The 23351-nt window shown below is 41.7% G+C and overlaps 1 protein-coding gene across 3 annotated transcripts; it reads left to right on the forward strand.

The window, feature by feature from the left end:
• The first annotated feature begins 2656 nt into the window (after positions 1-2656).
• Positions 2657-23142, forward strand: pik3r1 (phosphoinositide-3-kinase regulatory subunit 1). Of its 3 annotated transcripts, XM_022768785.1 has the most exons (15): positions 2657-2901; positions 4067-4656; positions 14125-14217; positions 14398-14472; positions 14727-14858; positions 15480-15681; positions 16071-16153; positions 20628-20829; positions 20955-21135; positions 21238-21363; positions 21452-21594; positions 21686-21862; positions 21986-22060; positions 22181-22351; positions 22509-23142. In XM_022768785.1, the coding sequence occupies exons 2-15, from the start codon at positions 4320-4322 to the stop codon at positions 22696-22698; spliced, it is 2187 nt and encodes a 728-aa protein (XP_022624506.1). In that variant the 5' UTR covers positions 2657-2901; positions 4067-4319; the 3' UTR covers positions 22699-23142. The 3 variants fall into 3 exon arrangements, with proteins under 3 accessions (XP_022624506.1, XP_022624508.1, XP_022624507.1); XM_022768787.1 differs by lacking the exons at positions 2657-2901; positions 4067-4656; positions 14125-14217; ... (1 more) ...; positions 14727-14858; positions 15480-15681 and adding an exon at positions 15873-15909; XM_022768786.1 differs by lacking the exons at positions 2657-2901; positions 4067-4656; positions 14125-14217; ... (2 more) ...; positions 15480-15681; positions 16071-16153 and adding an exon at positions 17908-18169.
• The last annotated feature ends 209 nt before the right edge of the window (positions 23143-23351 follow it).

Genomic DNA, 23351 nt, shown 5'->3' on the forward strand with positions numbered 1-23351 from the left:
TAATTCAGTGTCTGAGAGCCCATTCGACACTAAACCATTTTGACAGATTCTGCAAGATGACACAATAGACATCTTTTGTTTGTTTGTTTGTTTGTTTGGTTTTTTTTTTTTTGGTTTTTTTTTGTTTTTTTGTTTTTTTGTACTATGCATTTTTCTGTTCATGTTACAAATCCTCATACTTCAAAGAACTTGTAATGTTATGTTGAGAAGTGGAGATGCCGAAACAATCTTTCTGCGAGCTCATGTTTGTGAAAGAACACTGCACATTAAATTTCTGTGACGCTCATGTTTGTGAATGTGCAGTATATCATGTAACCTTGGGTGAAATGACATACAGTACATTTTGCTATATTTCTCTGAATTATGTCGTCTTTGACCTATTTCAGATTGTTTTGGAACGCTGTAGCACAGTAGGTGGTCTGAGAGCACTTCACACTTTGAAAATTACCATGATAAAAGCCGAGGAGGTCTGACAGTCTGATAGACCTCAAGTACTTTTCAATGAAATGTATGTCAACTGAAAGTGCTTAGGTAGTGAATTATTCAAGTAAGCAGAGAAAATAGCTCAGGAATCGTGTTTTAAAAAGAAATTTCATTGGAAAATATTTAAGGCTGCAGTACACAAGAAACAAAGTTGATCATGTGTGAAGTTTGTGTAGCACCAGTTCAGCATTTTGGCAAATTTGCTTCTTCACTTTCTTGCCTCAAGTTAAAAGAAGATTAACGTCACTCTCATATCTGTAGGCTAAATATGAAACTCCCCATCAGCAGCTACTCAGCTTATCTTAGCTCCTCATGAAGACTGGTTGCAGGAGGAAACCGCTAGTCTGGCCCTGTCCAAAGGTAACAAAAAAATCTGCCAGCCAGCCTTTCTGATGCTCACAAATGAACATGTTGCATCTCGTTGGTTGAATCTGTACAAAAGCTGAAGTGCCAGGCCAGCTGCCGCAACTTGTACTGAGGAGTGTAGCCACAAAATATTCTTAGCATAAACACATTCCTTGTCCAGTAACCCAGTATTCAGAATATGGTACAGGAAGAGAGCAATTGAATATGAAAACAATCTCAAAATACAAAATAATAGAAAATAGGGGACAGGTAAAGAGATAATTAATGATGATAACAAATAGTCATGGCCCATTAAATGGCAACATGAAGTTTCAAATTCAAGTTAAGGGTGTCTACTGTTGTGGTTTATGAACACTTACTGAATAGCTCGCTGGTTGACCGATAACCACCTTTTTGTAAACTCACCATATATTGACACAACTTGGCTTGCTTGTGTAATATTCCATTTTGCAAACAAGCCAAACTAGGTCTATAGGAAGTATGATGCACTGTTGTTTTACACCTAAATGTCTATTAGAGAGGTCCAGTGCAATTAATGTTTTGTGCGGGTTCAGGTAGAGATCCTCCTAGAGGAGCAGTTTGGGTATCTGCAGGGCAGCAGATGGGTCACAAGAGTCTGACTATTTAATCAGGGGGTGAGGTGTGATGCTGGCAGAGTGGGGGATTATATGGTCTGGTGGTTAAAATATTCATTTCCATCATCTGCAGCAGAAATAATAATCCTGTCTTTAATATTCATTGGCTATCTGCTGGACAGTTTGGTCTGGCATTTGAAAGGGAGAAAAACTATATCTCCTGTCAAACAGAAAGAAATACATGCAATTCGTATGGTAAATGGAAATTGCAACACTGGTGCATATATTTTTGCAAAAATTGCTGATGTGACTAAAAGAAAGTATGGTTTGTAGTTTCTCAATGCACGACAACAGAACTTCCTAGTCACTGTTGATTTCAACACCACCGACTCTCCTGTCTCCTTTACTCCTTCCTCTTTTTCTCAGTGGTGATGGGCAGTGGTGCCTATGTGACTGCAGAGCACTTAAAGGGGCCTACCCTTCTACAAAGCTGCTTACAGCCTCTTTTAGCACAGCCGGGACAGTAGGGTTTATACTTGATAGGGGATTTCTGCAAGCCAGCCCTCTTTCCCTACGATAATTAGGCCACCCACATTTACAATCATGTGCCTCAGATGGTGACTCTGTAAATTTTTGGGACCTTCCACACTGAGAACATAATGATTTTTAAGAAAAAAAAGGGAGAACTATGGATTGTATAAACATGGTTATGTGGTGTTATGGCTGTTTTTTGAAATAGCACAAAACCTCTTTTGTTCTGGATATTATCTCTATGAACATATGATGTTATATGCCAATTTTATCTTTCAAAATAGTGTGGAATTAAACAAAGAAATTTATAACATTCCAAAGTAGTTTTTGTTCTTAAATGCTCCAGTGTGAATGTCTAGCTTTTCACACATAGTGTAAACTGATATCTTTACACTAACTTTAATATTTCATATTATAAAGTTGTGAAAATAATCCATGTCAAATAAAAAAGAGTCACTGATAATAAAAATCAAAACGACTTTGGTTAACATTAGGACCGGGAGCAAGTTATGTAATTTCCATAGGTGTTTCATGTTGCGTGCGAGAGTACATGGAAGGGGGAGTGTCTGCATAGAGCGACGATCTGATTGGTCCGCTTGTGTGATGTTTATGATTGACAGAGTCACGGACCAATACGCGGCCGAGCTTGGTCTCGTCCCTTGTTGGCAGCAGAGGCGACGTTCAAGGGAGCGTTTGTTCGGGACGGCGAAAATCGTGCCGTTATGTCGAGTGGCTGTAGCTTGTAACAGTTTGTACTACTCGTTAAACCGGATTTAAACCGAAGCGGAGGACTTCTCTTCTTAGCCGTGCTGATAAAGGATCTGCTTAGGGCTGCGTTTTATTGATAGTACGTGGCAACTGTGAAGTTTTTTTTTAACGACGTGGAAGCGTTTAGTGTGGAAGGAAGAGGAGCCGTTGGATTTGCCTGTGGATCCGTGAACCCTCGGTATGTAAGCTACTGTCCAGGGTCGCAGATGTTAACGTTACTCCACTTTGTTGAATGGTAAAAAGAAAATTTCAAAAGCTGCTTGTTTGTAAAGGTACATTTCCCTAAAGTTAGTTCGGTTTAACTTGGTTTACTTTATACTCTTGCATTAGATTGTAGTTTTTTTTTTTTTAATTTATCTTCCTAATATTTTTTTCAAAATTGTCTTTATAACCACTGTTGTCTTTTGCCCTGTTTCGATTACTTCTGTTTAACTTTAGTGCCAACTTTTAGTAAATTCGCATCGTAATTACTTCCAGCAGATAGCTAATTAACCCCAGTCGATAATGTTAGCAAGCTGCTAGCAAGTTAGCCTACTACTCTGCTCCCACGACATCTTTTCAGACACTGTGTCGTTGCTGCTTTGGACTCTCTAAAAACTCAAGCAGAAATAAACTTGCAACCATGCAAACGTTTTCCACATCCACAAGTCTACTGCCATCACATTTTTTTGCCATCGGTAACATACCCAGGAGGCTGCTATTTAGTTAAACAAGTAGAAACAGCCCTGTGAGTTTAAGCTGTCACGGATAATGCTAATGTTAGCAACCATATGTTTGCTGAACAGCTCTGAAGTCGACTTACTCAGCCAGAAACTGCTAGATGTAATTCAGTTATAAGGTCTGTATCAATATCTTTACTTTTGTGAGACTCACTTTGTGCCAAGTCATTTCACTAACAGAAATAGTGTAATGGGACCATACACTGAATATCATAATTAATTAAATGACTCAATATAATAGCTAAAAGCATTGTAAACATCTCTTTATCAAAGCAAATATGATCTGCCACAATCTTGGCATGACGCAAGAGTTACCAAGTTGGTGTAAAGTAGACATAAAAGTCTAATAAAATGTTATCAGTCTGTATGCATGCTGTACATAGCTGAGTTAATGTGCACGGCATTAATTCACCTTGTGCTTCAGCTTAGTTTCCTTACTGCAAATGTAAAATCTGTCCATGCAGTAAAAATCCACAGTGGCTTTTTAGCTGATCCATCATTCAATGTTAATTTTTATAATGATCTAATCTCATAAACTTAAGTCTGTTCACATTTTAGCATTGTGTGTGATACATGATTGTCTAATGCAATATGTTGCAAATGGCCTCCATTCTCATCTTACAGGTCTGGATAGCATTCTCAAGATCACAGCTGCAGGCCATTTACTGATGGGTACATACTGTGAGGCAACACGCCAAGAGAGCTGCAAATCATTCAGAAAAGACAGGAACTGTGAAAAAATGAAGACGAGCTAGATACTGTCTCTACAGAGCTGTTAAAGACTGTAGTTTATAATCCTGAATCAGAGAAACCTGAAAAGTAACTTTGCTGGTTGAAGCTCATCTACGAGAGAAGGCCGTGACACAAAGAGATCAATATGAGTGCTGAAGGATATCAGTACAGAGCGCTTTATGACTACAAGAAGGAGAGGGAGGAGGACATTGATCTGCATGTGGGAGATATACTGTTGGTAAGCAAAGGAGCCCTGGTGGCTCTTGGGTACACTGATGGGCTGGAGCAGAGGCCAGATGAGATTGGATGGCTGCCAGGCTTCAATGAAACCACTCAGGAAAAAGGGGACTTCCCTGGGACATATGTCGAGTACATTGGAAAGAAATGGATCTCTCCCCCAACACCCAAGCCAAGGCCCCTCAGACCCTTACCTGTAGCTCCGGGCTCCTTCAAGGCGGAGGTAGACTCTGACTCAGAGCAAGGTGAGTTTAACATCAGACCACAGAACTGTAAAATATGGAGGGCTGCAGCTAATAGTTTTTCTCATTAGTGATTAATCTACTAGTTATTTTCTAAATCAGTTTTCATAGCCCATGATCACATTTTCCTGTCAGTTTGTCTAGCCAGATGTCAAAAAGCCTGTTGCTTGTACAGTTTTTAGTCACTTCTCTGGCCTTCATCAGTGGGTGGAGTTTGCTCAGTTGTCATGGTTCTCATCTTGTGTGTGTGTGGGTGTGTGTGTGTGTGTGTGTGTGTGTGTGTGTGTGTGTGTGTGTGTGTGTGTGTGTGTGTTCGTTCGTACACGATCTTTCTTTTTAATTAATTGTTAGGTGAAAACATAAACAAGCAGCTCACAGATAAAGTGTGAGAAAGATGTGATGCTAATTTTGCACAACAGTTTCATTCTTTGAGAACAAGTATCTCTGTCCTGCTGCCCCGAATGTGAACCAAGCTCAGTCCCAGAGGACAATGGCGCTGCGAGCATCCAGGCTATAGAACACTAGAGCATCTTGTGCTAGCCATATGTTACCAGTGGATATCATCTGTGTTTCTCCGCAAAGCTGCATCTTAAGGGAATTTAATTCCCTTATCACTGTTGAGACAGACGATTAGATCACTATGTATGGGTGATTAAGGCAAATTACTCCTCTGAAAGCCCGGGGAAAGAGCTAGGCTAATTCCATCAAAACTGAATATATATGCCATCCTACATCTTTTGAATCTGTTTTGTTTTACTTCTTTTTAGTTTGTTAGCTAGCAAGCTAGTTATCAACGTTTTCCTGTCGGACAGACTTGCTATTAAGAGATGCCGCAGGCAGTCGCTGCATCTAGTGGCTCTTGGTCAAGAGATACTTCAGCTCCTAAAACCATGATGCCTCATTTGCCTCAGCATGTGAACAAAACAACTGTAGCTCTATTAGAAGCCATTTATTTGCATCTTTGACAAAGTTAGATGAGCAGCGTTCCTCCCTTTTCATGCAAAGCTAGGCTAAACACATCTGATCGATCTCTGCAGCAGACACAGAGATTAAATCAGTCTTTTTGAATAAAGCAAGCCAAAAGTCAGACAGTTGCCTTTCCTGTAAGTTAGATAACTTAATAAGTAAGTATTAAGTATTTTATGTGACATCTATAAGCAATAATCAGAATATTGGCTAAGTGTACTTACAGTTGAGTTACTGAGTGTGGTCTTTGGTTTCTTTATTAAAACACTGACGTGAAATCCATGATGGCTGCGTATAAACTTTACCCCCTGTCAGTTTGAAACAGCGTTACTTCTCAGACCAAAACTCTGCTCTGCAATTAAAACCAGCATCTTTTTACACAAACACTGTGGCTTGCATGAATGTGCACTTAAAACTTTCTGCTCACCTAAAGAGCAGCTGTAGTCAGCCAGGTTTCTAGTTTCTGCCCTTTGTGGTACTATTGTGAAATTCTTTGCTGCGGTTTGCAGAGTGAGCGAGCTGTATGAAGGGGGCATGTGTTGAATGGCTCTGTCGTGGTTGAGTGGCAGCGCTGAGCCTGGAGCGAGTGTGAATGTAGCACCGGGAGAAGAAAAGTCTCTGTGTCCTGGGCTGTGAGGGAGTTAGAGAGAGGGGAGGGGAGGTGAGGGGGAGAAGGGGCCCTGAGGTTGTGGGTAAGGGAGAGACGGCCCCTGCGCTAGCTAAAGGGTCTTTTGCACGGGATGGTGTGCAAAAGGATCAGGACTGGAGCGGAGCTGGGGGTTTGGCAGAGGGGCTAAAGCAGGAATGGGGATGGGGGGACCTTGGGAGGGACTTGGGCTCTGCATGCTGAAGGGGGCTTTGAAGAGGGGCTGAGGGCTCTATGATGGAGGCAGGGCTCTTGTTGCTCCCAGAGTGTTTGTGATTTATTGCGCACCACCAAGGGATCTCGCTCCCTTCCTCCTACTCCTCAGCTTTTTTTTTTCTTCCTCCTCCTCCTCTTTTTTTTTTTTTTTATGTTTTGATAGTTCCTACAGTCAGCTCTGGCAGTGGGAAAAGAGGTGGAGAATGGAGGCTTGGAAAGGGGCCTCTCCTCTCTGAGCCACAGGGGTTTACATGAGTGCAGCAGATGTGGAGAGGGTAAGAGAGAAAGAAGAGGGCCGGGCTGGGAAACTATTCCGCCTCATTCCAGCTCTCAGCCTTTTTTTTTTTTTTAAAACATTAAAGTGTTGCTCCTTTTCTGGGCCTCTCAGTTGAGAGAATATACATGTGTTTGAGCGTGCCAAAAAAGGGGAACTCAAAGACTGAAACTCAAAGAACGACACCTGACTAACTTCAGATTATAACTCTGTTTGCATATTTGATTTCATACAGAAATGCATAACTGATTTGAAATTCCTCCATCTCACCCTTTTCATATTTTTCACTGATTCAAAACAAATGCACAATACTTTTGTTTTATCAAAGTAACAAGGAATTAAATTCAAAGATGAGAAATAATAGTTTCTGAGAGGTATTTCATCCTCTCAAAGGAATTTCTAGCATGTTTTTAACAATGTTAATGTATGCCATCAATCCAGGTAAATGTTTTATATAAAAAATAATTGTCTGAATCATTATGCTGCAAAAAAGCAAGCTACCTCCTAAAATGATGAGTATCCTATCATAATTTTAGCCATTTGTAACTATGGTGAAGTTCAACAATAGTTGGATATTTGTATTGCTAAGGCTGTGGCTCTAAATGGTTAAATGGTAATTGTTTTGAGTTCTCAGTGTTTTTTTTTGGGTGTATAATTGCCCTTTATCTCCCAACAGCCAGTTTTAGTGAACATTCTTCTAAATGGTAGAGATAAAAATGTGAATAACTGGTTGTTACTCTGCATGCTCTCACAGGGCTCAGCTTACATGCTGAGTCTTGTTTGAGGAAATATTTGATGCCATCAGGCTATCTTCTCTCGCTTGTCTGAGGCTTATCAGTATGTTTGCATGTAGCTAACACTGCAATAGATTATTAAAAAAAAAAAAAAAAGTAAAATTGCAGTGATCTTTAAAGGTGATCTTTAAAAATATATTTGAATTTAAATCTTTTGTAGCTTTCTGTTAAATACATTTCCAAAGCAGATTCTTTTATGTAAACAAACAGACTTTTACATTACCACTGTGTGTGGATTTATACTGCACATTTGTGCCATAGACTTAAAGTAAAGTAGGTCATATTTAACTATATATGTTGACTTTATGTGTATGAAAGATGGACAGAAAGAGGCAACTAGAAGGAAGAGAGCAGGCCATACAAAGGAGGCAGTGGCAGGGAGAGCACTCTGCATAGCTGGAGATTGAGATAATGTAGCTCTCCTTCTCTGGGCCTCTTTACCACTCAGGCTGACATCTGCTGTATTGAACACTCTTTCTGTCAGAACTGTTGATTTTTCTCTGCTAAGAATTCACCTCTCTTAAATTTGGACATGTAACAGCTTTGGTTTTTGTTTCAAGTTGGTGTATATTTAGGTTTCTTTTCAGAAAAGACAGTCAGACGTTGCTAAATCCATCCAAGTCAGCGTCAGAATGAACAAGGCAACAAGTTTTATAACATGATATGCTCTGATATAGCGTTCCTCTGTGGAACTAAAGGCAGCTGGGGCCAGGAATGTGTTGGCGCTTCTTTGGTGGAGGGGTGCGCACAGACTGCATGGTAGACTGATTTGTAGCTTTGTGATGAATCAGTATTGTGCTAAGTGCTGATTGCAGTAACTTGGACAATGCAACTGGACAATAAATGGTTGCACAGTGAACAGGACCCCAACGATTGCTGTTTTACACTGTCATTGTTATCAGTGTACATGCTGCTGGTATGAGGCTAATTTTACTAGTTTAGATTTCTTTGACTTTTTGAATTGGTAATTATTATTATTAGATGTAAAAGTTTTACTGTGTTAAAAATCTATTTTTGTCACATTTGTTTATTTTAGCTGCTAAATATTAGCTTTTAATGTTGACGTCATTAGTGGGGGGGTGGGGAGAGTAGCAGCGTCAAATCTGCAGCCTGCTAACGTCAGACCCGAGCTGGATTTAAATATATTTCTGGCTTGTCATAGTTTCCACCATTGAACTGTGTCACAGAGGAGTGTTTATTAAGTGACGTTTCCCCAAGACGTTTTTAAACTTATAGAATGAGGTGGTGCTTTATTTGGTTTTCTGTGGTTTTCTCTGTGTTAGCAGGGCTGATATGTCAACACAGACATACGCTTCTCTTATAATGCAGATTAATTTTCTGTTGATTGACTTATCAGTTAAATAGCTAACATGGTTTCAGCTCTACCCTCAATTCTTCATCTAACCTAAAAAAAAACTTAAAAACACAAAACCTTGTAATCCAAGTTAGTTCCAATGATGAGTAATAAATAGTAGTAGTAAAATAGTGGAAAAAAAATATCGACACATCCTCATCTTGTGATCTTCATTTTTTTTCTTTGCCTCTCAGTCCTCCTCTATGCCCGTTTTAAAATATGCTGCAGTTTTATGCTAATTTTAGGACTCAGCAACTAGTTTTTTTTCCCACCATACTGCATTAGTGTATAAATCCAGTAAGACTGGAGTTGTGTGCATGAAAGCGTGCACAACTGTTTCATTACTTGATTGTGTGCAGAGACTGAAGTCTGAATTGGCAAATCTTCTTTACTGGAGTCGGAGCATGTCTGCTAGCAGGATTAAGAAATGGAGAGAATAAGGCAGAGAGAGACAGACTGAGAGACTCGGGGAAGCTGTGCAATAAGACAGAGGTGAGATTAGTAAGGAACACAAAGTCAAAGGGGCCAGAAAAGGTATTTCAAATATGTGATGTATTAAGAGGCAGGAAGACGAGGTGGACCAGCTAGAGCAGCTAGGTGCTGTATGTGTAACCCTTGTGCTGTGAAGGTGGGGCATTACATAATGCTTTGAACAAGATAGATCATAGGCTCTTAAACAGAGTCAGTTATATCCAAACTAGAACTCATTTATCTAGTGTCAGACACAATGCCAGTCAGCTCTATTAAAAATAGAAAAATAATTCACTTCTTGTAAGTCTTAATCTGCATGGACTTGCCAGGCAGAGGGACACTCAGAAGTTACAGCACACCATTTCAGTATAAAACTCACATTGCAGTTACACAACAGTTGTGGTTAAATAACTACCAGTATGACGATAGGTCTGTTTCACGTCAGTTTCATGTCCTGTATAGCCCCGTCTCACTGATGTATGAATGATATTGTGCAAAAAAAAAAAAAAAGGACATGTTCTTTTAGGTACGTAAAGGTTCGACTCCCTCTCTTCCCTACGTTGTTTGTATCGATCTGACCCAGCTAGTCACTGGAAGAGATATTTCATACTTGACAGTCACAAAAGAACAACCAGAGTCTGTATTGTGGCAGAAGCTGGGAAAATAAGGTCACTGACTGAATGCGACAGAAGTCTCTCAGTTTGTGCTCATGTATCCAAGCTGACGCAGTATTTCACACATTATACTTGTGCTCTGGCCACTTATCTCTCTAAAGGTTCATTTTACTTAAAATATGTTTTATCATTTGTGAGAGTGGTGTTCTGCAAATTTAACACAATATTATTTAAAAAACAACAAAAAAAAAACCTGAATTATGTTTTTTAATTTGGCTTGAATCCTGAAACAAACTGGTCACTTGTGCAGGTTTTGTGATTCAGTTGTGGCCTGCTCTCTATAGGGTTAATTGTCAAGCTGTAGCAACAGTCTCCTCATTGGCTGTTGCTTAGCTTCTGCATTGCTTCTTCCACCCTGCAGGAGGAGACATTGCCTTTCCATTTCTATCATTCATTGACTTAAAATACAAGCATGTTAAAGCATGTTGGTCCTCCCCTGCAAATATAACAACAATTCTATCTCTTTTGTGTTATTTTTTTATTGTTAAATGTCTGAATAATGTTTCACTTTGAGTGAATCAGTTGCAGCCTTTTTCTTAAATGATACTGTACTGACTGTCCACTTTTCTCCTTCTGTGTTATCATTTTACTCATTGCTCTATAATGTGCTGTCATGTGTGGTGTGGTGTTGTGTTCTTTCCACGGCTTATCAACTTTTACTGGCGTGCCTCAGCTAGACCTCTTCCAGACAAGAAGAAATGGTATAACCTGAAAATGCTTGGTTACTTGAGTGGGCCCTCCAAATTTAACCTAAGTGTGTGCTATCTTTAGTGTGTTGGTGGTGCCCCAGCCCTGTCCTGCCCGCAGTCTGCAGTTCTTTCAGTTCAGACATACCGTTTGAGCCGGGGAGATTGTCCCCCACACCACAGCAGCACCAGTGGCAGCTGCATCGACTTCCTCGACGTGTGGTTGACTGACTACTGACTGGCCGAGGCCTTTTGGGATATCATGAGAAGAGTCTGCCAAACATGCAGGCTTGTACAGACTCGTCCAAGCCCCCCCCCCCCGTCTCCTTACTTTCCTTTCCCAAATTGCCACATAAACCAGCTTCCATAGAAAATTTGAGTCTCATGATGTGTGTGTGTGTGTGTGTGTGTGTGTGTGTGTGTGTGTGTGTGTGTGCGCGTGTGTAGCCCCTCAGCTGTTCCAGACACAGCAAAACAACAGCATTACATTGTGTTCTTACCGTAGTAACACTGCAGTAAATCAAAGAGGACAATTTAGTCTGTTTCTGGCATTGATTAGACTGACGAGAGAGATTATAATTTTGCTACTAATGCAGGTGTTTCTGAATGTTTACAGCCCTCCAGAGTGAACTCTGAGTTCTCTAATGAGGTTTGCAGAAAGTACATTCATCTCCTGTGCCTTTCTCAAACTATTGTAAAAGATATGGTAAAATCAGCTGTACCTTTTCGTTCCAGGTAGTAAAAGCTATCTAGTTTTTGCCAGCATTATTATCATTAATGATATAAACATAACAAATGTTACTAAGTTTGGTAATTTGTGTGTGTTTATATGCGTTGCCATGGTTGTAAGATGGAAGGAGCATGTTGATCGTTTGATCTCGTGCCAAGGCATCTCAGAAATCATCACTGATAGCTTGAAACATTTCTGCCATATTTTGTGCGCTACTTGATACAATTCCATTGGCGCTGAAACTATTGCATCGTTGACAGTACCAAGAAGCAACTGTATCTCCGGCCTGTACTGTTTCACTCATAGGTCAGCCATGGATTGAGTAAATAAACAAACGTTTGGATCACTTCAAAGACTCTTGTTTTAGGAATTACCACCAAGCTGTTTGAGAAATGCAAGCAGATGCTTTAAAACCTATGTATTATGTGTATTTGATGTGTTTAAAAATGTTCATGATTAACAAAACGCTGTCTTTAAAACATCTTAGACAGTTTTTTAAAGAAATGTTATCTTTAATGAAACCAGTGGGATATTACCATAGGGTAATTTTCATGGATATGAACAGCGGGCAGGTGGATGGGTTTGAGGTTTAAATTTAGCCTCAGGTTGTGAATTGGGTTTCTCAGAAAAAGGTTGGCAATAGAATGGCGGCCGTGTTAGATATCTTGTCTGGGAGAAAGGTTACACTTCCAAGGTGTGCGATGGCAACTCTGCGTGTCTCGATCTCTATTTAGGGAAACTTTGGTGTTCCATCTCAGAGTTCATTGCTTCTGAGAAAACCCCCCCTCTCCCGCTTTGCAGTTCCAATAATGTCTTCCAGATGACCAGTTGTCCTACATGGAGTTTGGTGTGTTCTGTGGTTGGAAGGACTTTTGGTAATCCAGCTTCTTCACACGCAACATGCCAGCCTGCGTGCTGCGCCGGCCAAAGAGGATGTGGAATTGGATGAAGTGGTTCATTATTTCCCTGATTGAACATTCTTTGGTGGGAGAGGTCCTCGGTAATGAGGAGCACGCATGCATCAGCGGGAGCAGGAGTTGGACGTTTTAATGTGCAATTGAAAAAAAATGTGATAATTTTTAAGGTAGAAAGAAAGAAAAATATGGTTACGAGAAAGGGTTCCATTCATAGTTTCTCAGCATTTTGACTCTGCAGACTCGGTGTTGAACAGTTGAGCCTTTCAGGAAAGTGCCCTTTGAAAATGTGCCTTCGCAAATCCAAATAAAATCTCTGCCAACCCCTTCATCCTTTCATTTCCACACCTGGGTACAAAGTTCTAAAGGAAAAATGAGGAGAAAACTCAGACCTGGCTTACCTCATATCACAGGGTATTTGCTTAGCTCCGTGGTCCACCAAACCCTAACTTTAGTGCTCAGCACCTCCTTTTTTGAATCGGTCTGTTGTAAATACTCACCTTTTACTTTGCCTTTTACTTACCTTTGAAGGCAGAGCTTTGGTCTTGTACCTGCTTCCTTTGAAGTTCTAAGTACTTCATAAGTCATGCGCCCAATCAGTCGTTGCTGGTTAAGATGAATTGCAGGCCTCACTATTTAATTTCACATACACATTCATCAAAAAGTCTGATTAGATTTATTTTATCAGTAGACCATTATATCGTCATAATATCTGTATGGGTCTCTTCTGTTCCTGTATTTGCTGATGTGACTTAAATCCCCTAAATTTTTGTACAAAATAAACCCATTCATTGTCACCACTCACCTCAGGAAGAGTTATGGGCCAAGTGAAATCCCCTTAGAGCCACTGTGTTTCCAAAACGGCCAGAAGACTGAGACAATATATTGTTTCATTTTGTCTAAATATCTTCCGCAGCATTCAAGAACAAAAGAGCTTTGTATGAAAAGCTGTTAAATTTAAACATTTTTTGATGTTGTGTCTGCGAAAAATCATTCAGAGCTATGGAAAGAAGTGTTTCCTCTTCCATTGCTCAAATCTCTTCTGGGCCACTGAATGGAATTTCTCATAAAGAATAAGAGTTATTCCTTTATCAGTATTCGTAGTCATTCACCTAAGGAATACAATGTGAGAATAATAAAGCCCTTTATTGTAAACTGCTAATTATAGCTTAAACAAATACTCGATCGGAAGAAAGGCAATAAGTAATCATTTAGAATAAATTTTCATCTAAAAATATCAAACATTATATAGTTCGAGCTTCATAGCTGTTGATATTTGTGGTATTCTTTGTCTTATGTGAGAATATACTGAGTATCTTGTGGTTTCGTGGGTTGGTTGTTCAAGTTATTTGAAGGCGTCACCTTGAGTGTAGGAAACTGATGAGTATTTTTCTCAATTTTTCAACATTTTAAAGAATAAACAATCTTAACAATCTAAAGATTGATGGATGCAGGGCTAAAGCTAATAACTTAATATAATAACTGTTACTATATATATAATCTGATGCATTACTCATCATCTCACTTATTCATTTATTTCAGTTTGGTGAACCTATTATCACTGCAGATAAATTGCATGGCACTGATGATGGAACGGATTTGTGGTATTTCCATGGTTTAATTTCGATTTTAAGCCCAGTCACACGGGATGGGTTGGAGAGAAAGCATTGATCCAATGAAGAATTAGCAGGGAGCCAGTTTTACTCCTTTTGAAAACCTCCTTTGACGGTGTGCTGTCTCCTCCAGGCCTCTGTCTGCTGGACGTGACGGAGCAATTCTCCCTTCCAGAGACCGCTCCTCCCATGCTGGCCCGGCTGCTGGAAGCTATTGAGAGGAAAGGTGAGCGTGACCGAGGAAACGATTAAGTTACTCATCATGACATGCTACTGCCCGGTGTGCATCATGCTAGAACTGACAGTCTCTTTATAACAACATTTAACGTTCTTTCCGTGACCTCTTACACAGAACTAAAAGGTATTAATTTTGTCAGTAAATGTTGATGTTGATGTTGTACTGCAGGTCTGGATAACCCCACCTTATATCGAACATTTACTGCTGGTGCTGGACTTGAAGTCAGACAGTATTTTGACTGTGGTAAGTGGCTTTTTGATCACACCTTTTTTCAGCCTATATGAAACCTGCAAGTTTCCAATAGTTGAGTATGGTAGACAAAAACAGAAAAGAGGAAGTGTCACAGACACAAATAAATTGACTTAAGCAGTGGTGATGAAGAGAGCTAAATGTGTGTGTGCATATACAGCTTTGCACATTAATCCTGAACCTGTAATTAAAGATTTCACTCTGTAGGAATGAGTTTAAGCCTGTGTGTGTTTTGCTTTGCATTTCAGATCCTCCCTCTGCAGACCTGGATCAGTTTGAACTTCCAGTCCTGTGTGATGGTCTGCGCAGGTACCTGCAGGATCTTCCACAGCCCGTCGTCCCCACAGCATTATATGCTCAGATGGTCCTCACTGCTAAAGGTGAGAACAAATAACGTCAGCACAGATTCAGTTATCACACTTTTAGTGTACAGTGCTGACGTAATGTGCCCCTGCCCTGCTACTGAACATTCAGTACTTTGAACAGAAAACCACAAGACCTCATCAGTGCCCTTTGGTCCTGATATAAAACTTTTTATTTTGATTCTCTTTATGCACTTTTTACCTTAGTGTAACAAATGATATATAATCAGTGTATTTTGTTACTTTCTCTTTCCCTTGTCTGTCTGTCTTTCTGCCTTCTTTGCAAGCACAGTCAAATTTCTCACAGCACACTGTTCTGCAGGGCTGCACTCTCTTGCCGTCACATGGCCAGAAACAGGATATCTGTGGTTAATAGGAACTAAAACAAGCCTGAAAGTGTATCTCTAGCATCTTTGAGCAGCCAATCACCTGGCATTGTACCTTACGCTTATTGTCAACCACACAATCTCTGCGGTTTTCAAACCTAACTGCACATGACATCTTTTTCCATCTCCTCACTGTTCAAAGAAACTGCTTTCATTTAATGCTCCCTTTCGACTTTGGTAGGGTTTTAACGCAGGATCAGTTTTTCACATCTGTCTCGCTGACCTTTCTGGCCGTTGTCATCCGTTTCAACAGAGGTGGTGAATCCTGAGGAATGTGCCCAGCTGCTACGTCGCATTGCCAGCACCCCGAGCCTGCCTCCCCAATACTGGCTAACTCTCCACTGTCTGCTAAGGCATTTTGCAAGAGTGTGCCAAAACAGCTCCAAGAACCTGCTCTCTGCTCGAGCCCTGGGCGAGATCTTCAGCCCTGTGTTTTTCAGACAACAAGTCACCAGGTGGGTGTCGCTGCTACACGCTCTGCTCTGTCAAAGATAGACACTCAGATAGCAGACAGACAGGTGCGTAGGCTCGGTCATGTAATACTGAGACATAGAGACTCACGCATGCACTCGTGCAGACACTTACATTTAGGAAAGCACACACTCTCTCTCGCACACACACACACACACACACACACAAAGCGCAGTGTGTCAGGCGCTCATGGGTTTTAGCTATACACGGATGTAAGTTGGAGCTTTTCTACTTACCAGCTGTGCTGCACAATTAAAGTAGCTAAGCCTGAATTACCACCAGACTGAAACCAGCACAGAGCAGCAGAGACTGTCACCTGGGCTATAAAACACACACTTTATTTAACCTGCCTTTTTTTTTTTCACTCCCACAGTTGTGAACCCAGTCTCGATGCTCACATCAAGATCGTCGAGGTTCTGGTGACCAGTGAATGGAGTGAAAGTCAAGCTGCTCCAGGTAGTTACAATTTCATTTTTGCAAGTTTTAAAATCCTGATGATTTCTAGTGTTCATAACGGTACACAATGGTAGAATATTATTTATTTAAAAAAAAAAAAAAGCCTGCTGATCTTTGTTAAGGGATTTCGGTTGTATTTATTATTGGCTGCAGGACATGGACGCATGTTCTGCAGGGACTGAATTGCTGCAGAATATGAACTGAATGCCCTGAGACGTGAACTATTAATAGCTTGAAGAAAGGTGTTGAGACTTGCAACTACTGTGGTTGTAGAAGGCCACATGGCACACTGTGGTGGTAAACTACTGACATTGTTAAGTTAAAGCATGTTTTATCATGTACTGGTGAAAGTTAGACACATTTCCTGTTAATTGTTGTTGCAGAACAGTGGAACAGTTTCAATTAAGGATGTCAGTTTCTGCTTTTAAGCTTAAAAATTACTTTATCAGAAATAAAAGGCTATATTCCATTACAAGTTAATGACATGGTACTTCTATGTACAAATTTGTGTTATGTTTTTGTGATAGTATGGCTTTTGAATTTAGCTGAAAACATCAAAGCATCTTAAATGTAATAACCGTTGAAATTTCCATTTGACCGCGTAGGAGTGAAAACAGAAAATGAAACCTATTGATAAAATCTTGTTTGACATTCTGGCTGGTGATATGTCAAATGCAGAACTGCACAAAGTCAGTTTTTATGGCTGTTACAGTGGTGGTCTGCACAGCTGAGGCGAGTCTGATGGTGTGAGTGCAGCGCGTTGCGTGGCACAGTTATGTTTTTACAGTGCTAGTTAAAAGCACTGTCGTTGGCTGGGCCAGAGGCCCTGGACTGGCTGTGGCTGTTTAAACATTTTATTACCTGTTAGAGCTATTTATAATGTTCCTGTGCAAGGCCCACTCTCAGCTGTCAGTAATTTGCACCTGCGGGAGCACTCTGGCAGTGGGACGGACGGACGGACGGATGGATGAAGGACGGAAGGGTGGATGGGCAGGAGGGCAAAGACCTTAATGTTTTTATTGGTTTTTACACACACAAAAACACATGACCCTGTCAAACATACGATTAAGTTCAAGTGTGCCAAACCGGTTTTAGTGTCTCATACAGATGACATGGTCACAAGAAGAGAGAGGAAGAATAGCCTACTTTGTAAACACACATGTACATTCTGTACATGTGTTTCTGTGAATGACCTGTGTGTGTGTGTGTGTGTGTATTCGGGTGTCTGCGTGTACCTCCTCCCAGTTACTGCGTGCCTATTTTAAGCAAGCGACAAAAGGCCCACTTAGATTTGGTTGGCTGGAGAGTCGACCTGCTCCACAGAGCACTTCTTGTTAACCGAGCGCTGCCTCCCGTTCCTAGGGACACTCTCCTCCCCCCTCGGTCCTCCCTCCGCCTGGATCTCCACATGTCCTCCCTGCCTCAAACTGCCCAGCTCAGCAAATATTTGAAACTTTGCAAGTTAATCATAAGACTGAACACCCCCTGCCTCCTCCTTTACAAACAGAGAGAGAGGGAGTGACCAAAGAGACAGAGAGACACACACACAGCTGGCACGAGTGGCTGCTTTCAGAACAGGCAGCACTGACACCAGAGCAGCTACTGCTAATCATTAACTATCTGCCTCCATGCGAGCAGGCCTCTACCTCTCAAAGCTCAGAAAGAGAGAGAGAGAGAGAGCGAGAGAGGAGGAGGAGTAGGAGGAGTAGTAGGAGGAGACTCGGCCCTTTACCACACTCACAGCAGGAACTGAACAGTCAGTCAGCTAGTCAGTCGCATGTTGCACCTGCCTCACGCCGAGGGGATTACCTGGATTTCATTAAGAAGCACATAAAGCTGCAGCCTTCTAAGAATTAAAACAAGCCACATCCAGTTTCTCTGTGGCCTGAACTATGAAATGGAGCTTTACTGGAGGACTTGAAAGTAATTCTGTTGGATTTAATTTACTTTTTGGGAATAAAAAAGAAGCTACAGAGACGAGACTGTTGATTCACCAAAACATGCACAACTTGCAACGTAAGTTTGATGTCCTGCGTCTTTTCTTTTTTTTTGTTTTTTAATTAATTAATTTTTTAAATCATCACGCAAAAGTGGAACAGTGCATTTTTGCTGCTTCTGCCTTCAGGCTATAACAAAAAGGGCTGCATGAGTAGGATAAGACAAGTACCCCAGTGAAGAAAAGAACAAAACAAGATAAATAGGTGTTTGTTTTCTTGAAGTTTCCAGTCAGAGCTATCAGACAACAGTTTTGCCTAGGGCTCCTGCTCATGCCGTATGGTTATGAGCTATTCATACAGACTGTGTGTGTAACTCTCCATTGCTTAGACTAGCTGATGAATCTTCAGAGTTCAGTGGAGGCTTTCACCTTTTGCACCTACTGTTTGAGGAGGCCTTAAAACATTCCCAACAGGTTGTGTGGGGCTGGAATAGAGGACTGAGTATTTCAAACCCAGCAGAAATCTTCGACTTGTTCATTTAACTCACAGATTTGAAGATTAAAACATTTTTTTTTCTAATACACTGATTTGTAGTTGGTGTGATCTGTTTTTCGTTACTTCTTAAGTTTAGCACGCAGAGTTTCAAGACGCGTTCTTCAGTCAAACCTAGAAGGACAGCGGCCGTGTTCCACTTGAATCCTTCTACCTTACCAAGAACTAGGTCTATTTTAATTTCACTCAGGAAATCAGGGGAGCTATCTCTGTCATGCTGAGTGTCACGCTGTGGGATTACAGGCGTAATTCAGAGCTCTGGATGCCACTGACCGGGCCAAGCATTATAATTTAGCTGCGTACGTGCTGCTGCAGCAGAGCTGGCTTTGTCTGAGTGCCAGCAGTGGGACGGACTAAACCGCCGCACGACATGCAGGGAGGAGGGGCTGAGCAACCTGCAGGAGAGCAAGCAAGCGAGCTCAACAGAGAGAGGGAGAGAGAGAGGAAGAGAGAGGAAAAGCATGGAACAGGCTGCAGGTCCTTTTTTACCCCGCTGCTAGTGGAGAGATGCTACACAGATGCTACATTTGCTCTTAAGGTGGATGCAAATCAGAACACACTGTCGGATGCTGAAGAGAGAGAGAGAGAGAGAAAGAGTTACGTCCGTTTTCTGTTTAGCTGCAAGAATTGAAGCAAGGGAGGTAAAAGGGTAACAGGCTTTCAGAATGACCTCATCGCTCTCAGGAAATGAAAGATGCAGGAGTGGTTGGTGACAGACCCCCAATGTGATTGGCTGTGGTAAGTGATGTAACACGTTACTGAGCAGGCTGCCCTTAATGGCTTTTGGTGCTTAAATGGAAAAAAAAACAGTTTATCGTGCCTATTTAGAGATATATTTGCAGTCAGTCATATATTGGAGCAGCTGTGTGTGTGGAGCCGTCGGCAGGCTGAAGTTTGACAAGACTGGATTGTTCACGACTGGTTTTAAGAATTAGACATTTCTTGTAACGGGGAGATGTGCTGAGAAGTGCAGCGGAAACCATCTGCTGTGCTGCGGTTGAATTGCCAGGCTGCCTTTTTGTGAACCCTCTGCATTTTTTATGCCATGTCACAGTTGTAGCCTCCTGGAGAGTGAATGGTGCTCGCAGTCTCAATGAGCAAAATCCCGCACAAGGGCTATTGCAGCAGAAAGGGGGTTAATGCAGAGGGAGTGAACAAAGGCAGTGCAGATTTGTGGGTTAAAAATAGCTCTGCTACCATAGTTCTGCTTCTGCTCTCTTCACTGTGGAGCTGTCAGCTTGTGAGCGGCCACTGCAGATTTAAGATCCTCTATAGATCCACACCTGCAGTTAAAATGTTCTCGGACGCGACCACGGACGCAGCTTGACTCTCAGCGCTGCCTTAAAGCTGCCACAGGAAGAGGTGATTGTGGTTATTCAACATTAAAGCTGAGTAATTACTGTTGAACAAACCTTGTAGGGGAATCAATACACAGCTGAGTTTTACCTGTGTTCACAGCCTTTATTATAAAATCTGCTCTATATGTAGGTTAACCTTTGTTTTCCTGCTTTTACGATGAAGGAAATCTTTAATCCTTTTGGTGTCAGTGTTCATGATGGGCATCACAAAAATGCAAGGCTACACAGCTGTATTTGCAGATAGGAATATTTATAGAGAGCCTTTTTTCTTGAATGAAATTCATTCTGCCTGACTCACGCTTCATTTCTCCTCCCCCCTGCCTCAGCATCGCCGGCTCTCTGCTGGAGAGGGGCAGGATTTTTTTCAGCCCTATTAAATCAATGGAAAGAGGATGAGAGCGAGACAGAGCCACATAGTGTGTGTGTGTGTGTGTGTGTGTGAGAGTGTGAGATTCACAGCGTCTCAGCTGTTAAAGAACCAAATGTTGCCACTTCACCCCAAGAGTCTCATTAACTGCATCGCTACGAGCATTTAATTCAAAGTGTGGACCGGTGTAATATAAATATGAACACATACAGTGCAGCGCATTTATTTACGTTGTCTACCTGCTCCTCTCGTCCTCACAGCTCTACCTCCAAAGCCACCCAAGCCCACATCTGTGACTAACAATGGTATGAACAACAACATGGCTCTGCAAGACGCTGAATGGTACTGGGGAGACATCTCAAGGGAGGAGGTCAACGAGAAACTTAGGGACACCGCAGACGGTACTTTTTTGGTGCGAGATGCCTCGACAAAAATGCATGGAGACTACACCCTGACTCTGAGGTGAGCTTCTTCCTCCTTTCAGTTTGAAGACAGTCCGAAGACATTTCCTATTAACACTGTGTGTGTGTTTGTGTGTGCATATTTAGAAGTGTTAGTTTAACCCCGTGTTTTTGTTTTGCCTACAGGAAAGGAGGAAACAACAAGCTCATTAAGATATTCCATCGGGATGGGAAGTACGGCTTCTCAGACCCACTGACCTTCAGCTCAGTCGTTGAGCTCATCAACCACTATCGCAATGAGTCACTGGCTCAGTACAACCCCAAGCTAGACGTCAAGCTACTGTACCCGGTCTCCAAACACCAGCAGGTAAGACTTCAGCAAAACATGAAACTACTACATTTCAAACACTCATATTAAAGCAATTTAACTGCAGCGTTTTGCGTTTGCTGATTTATGAATCTCTTTTAGGATCAGGTGGTGAAAGAAGACAACATCGAAGCTGTGGGGAGGAAGCTCTGCGAGTACCACCAGCAGTACCAGGAGAAGAACAAGGAGTATGACCGTCTGTATGAAGAGTACACCAGAACGTCGCAAGTGAGTGCCGCCCGCAGTCAAACCACCATCAACAATTTCACTGCCATATTTCAACATCATACACTAACACGGTGCTTCTTTCTTCCAGGAAATCCAAATGAAAAGGACGGCGATAGAAGCTTTTAATGAGACTATAAAGATCTTTGAGGAGCAATGCCAAACACAAGAGCGGTACAGCAAGGAGTACATTGAGAAATTTAGGAGAGAAGGCAACGACAAGGAGATTCAGAGGTAAGAATATACCACACGTAACCACGGCACCTGAAAAGAAGCATAATTAGCAGATTATGAGTTTAATCATGTTCAAAACGCTTGTTCTCAGGATCATGGGGAACTATGAGAAGTTGAAATCGAGGATAAGCGAAATTGTAGACAGCAAGCGCCGACTGGAGGAAGATCTGAAGAAACAGGCGGCAGACTACAGGGAGATCGACAAGAGGATGAACAGCATCAAGCCTGACCTCATCCAGCTCCGCAAGACCAGAGACCAGTATCTGATGTAAGTATAGCACGCAAACAGAGCCTGTGCTGCTTCCGAAACTTACAGAGTACGTGTCCCTCTGGAGGAAATCAAAATGGATCTGCCCTGGTTTCTAATGTCCACGTGTTTTTCTCTGGTTAGGTGGCTGACCCAGAAGGGAGTGAGACAGAAGAAACTCAACGAGTGGCTCGGAATCAAGAACGAGAACACAGAAGAGTGAGTGTCATTTTTTAAATTTGAACAAACCGGCACAAAGAAATGCAAACGCCTTTTTTTTTTTTTTTTTTTTTCTCTCTCGCAACTTAACATTTGCATACGTCTCTTTTGTTTCACCAGTCAATATTCTATGGTGGACGATGACGAAGACCTTCCTCATCATGATGAGCGGTCCTGGAAACTGGGCAACATCAATCGACTACAGGCGGAGGCGCTCCTACAGGGCAAGAGAGACGGAACATTCCTGGTTCGAGACAGCAGCAAAGCAGGATGCTACGCCTGCAGCGTTGTGTATGTATCAGTCTGAGCGCTTTGATCAAACAGCTTAATTCACATTTGATTCATTGAAAGTGGCAGTGATTTCTTTTTTTTATTTTTTATGAATGGTTGAGGTTTAGTTTGACACTTTGATACAGAACAGACTGTGACCGCTGTCCTCTCTTTGCAGTGTGGACGGTGAGGTGAAGCACTGCGTCATCAACAAGACCCCCTCAGGTTATGGCTTCGCCGAGCCGTACAACCTGTACAGCTCATTGAAAGAACTCGTACTTCACTACCAGCACACGTCTTTGGTCCAGCACAATGACTCTCTGAATGTGACGCTAGCATACCCAGTTTATGCCCAGCAGAGACGGTGAGGACCCAGACGTATCCACATGGACACAAAAAGAAAAGGCCTCATGGGAAGTTGGAGATACACGTCCTTGGACTCCGTGACTAAACGAGGCTCTGGTGCCCAAGTCGGACTTGAAAACGGAGGAAAAGACGCAATAAAGCCTGAAACATTTCAATGACTTTGCCTGACCACGAGCCTGAATGTAGATTTATTTCTCTTTTTGCTTTTTGTGGGAGCACAGAATCAAGCGGAAACTGCTGACCTCTCCCCCAGCGGAGGACATTTGAGGCCTTTTCCCAATGGTGCTTGTTCTTTTTCAAAGCTTTACCAGCCGGAATGTCTAATCGCAGCAGATAAACTCTTCAAATGGAACTGTACCCACCGGCCACAACTTCGTTTTTCCACTTTTGTTTTTTTTTTTCCTTTCACATCATTTGTGTGTGTGTGTGTGTGTGTGTGTCTCTGTGTCTCTGTCTGTCTTTGTTTCTGCACAAGTGTTTGTGTGTATGTGGCTGTGAGTGTGTGATTGTCCATGTGACCAAAACTCATAGAATCAGGAAACTGTGTGACGTCAGGGGCTGTGTAACACATTTGCTTGTGTTAACTGTTCAGTAGCAAACCATGGATCAGCTGATAAATGTAGCAAAATGGCACTTTTAAAACAAAGTTTAATTT

This window comes from Seriola dumerili, unplaced genomic scaffold (genome assembly GCF_002260705.1).
Source record: "Seriola dumerili isolate Sdu_G_001 unplaced genomic scaffold, Sdu_1.0 BDQW01001845.1, whole genome shotgun sequence".
NCBI lineage: Eukaryota > Metazoa > Chordata > Actinopteri > Carangiformes > Carangidae > Seriola > Seriola dumerili.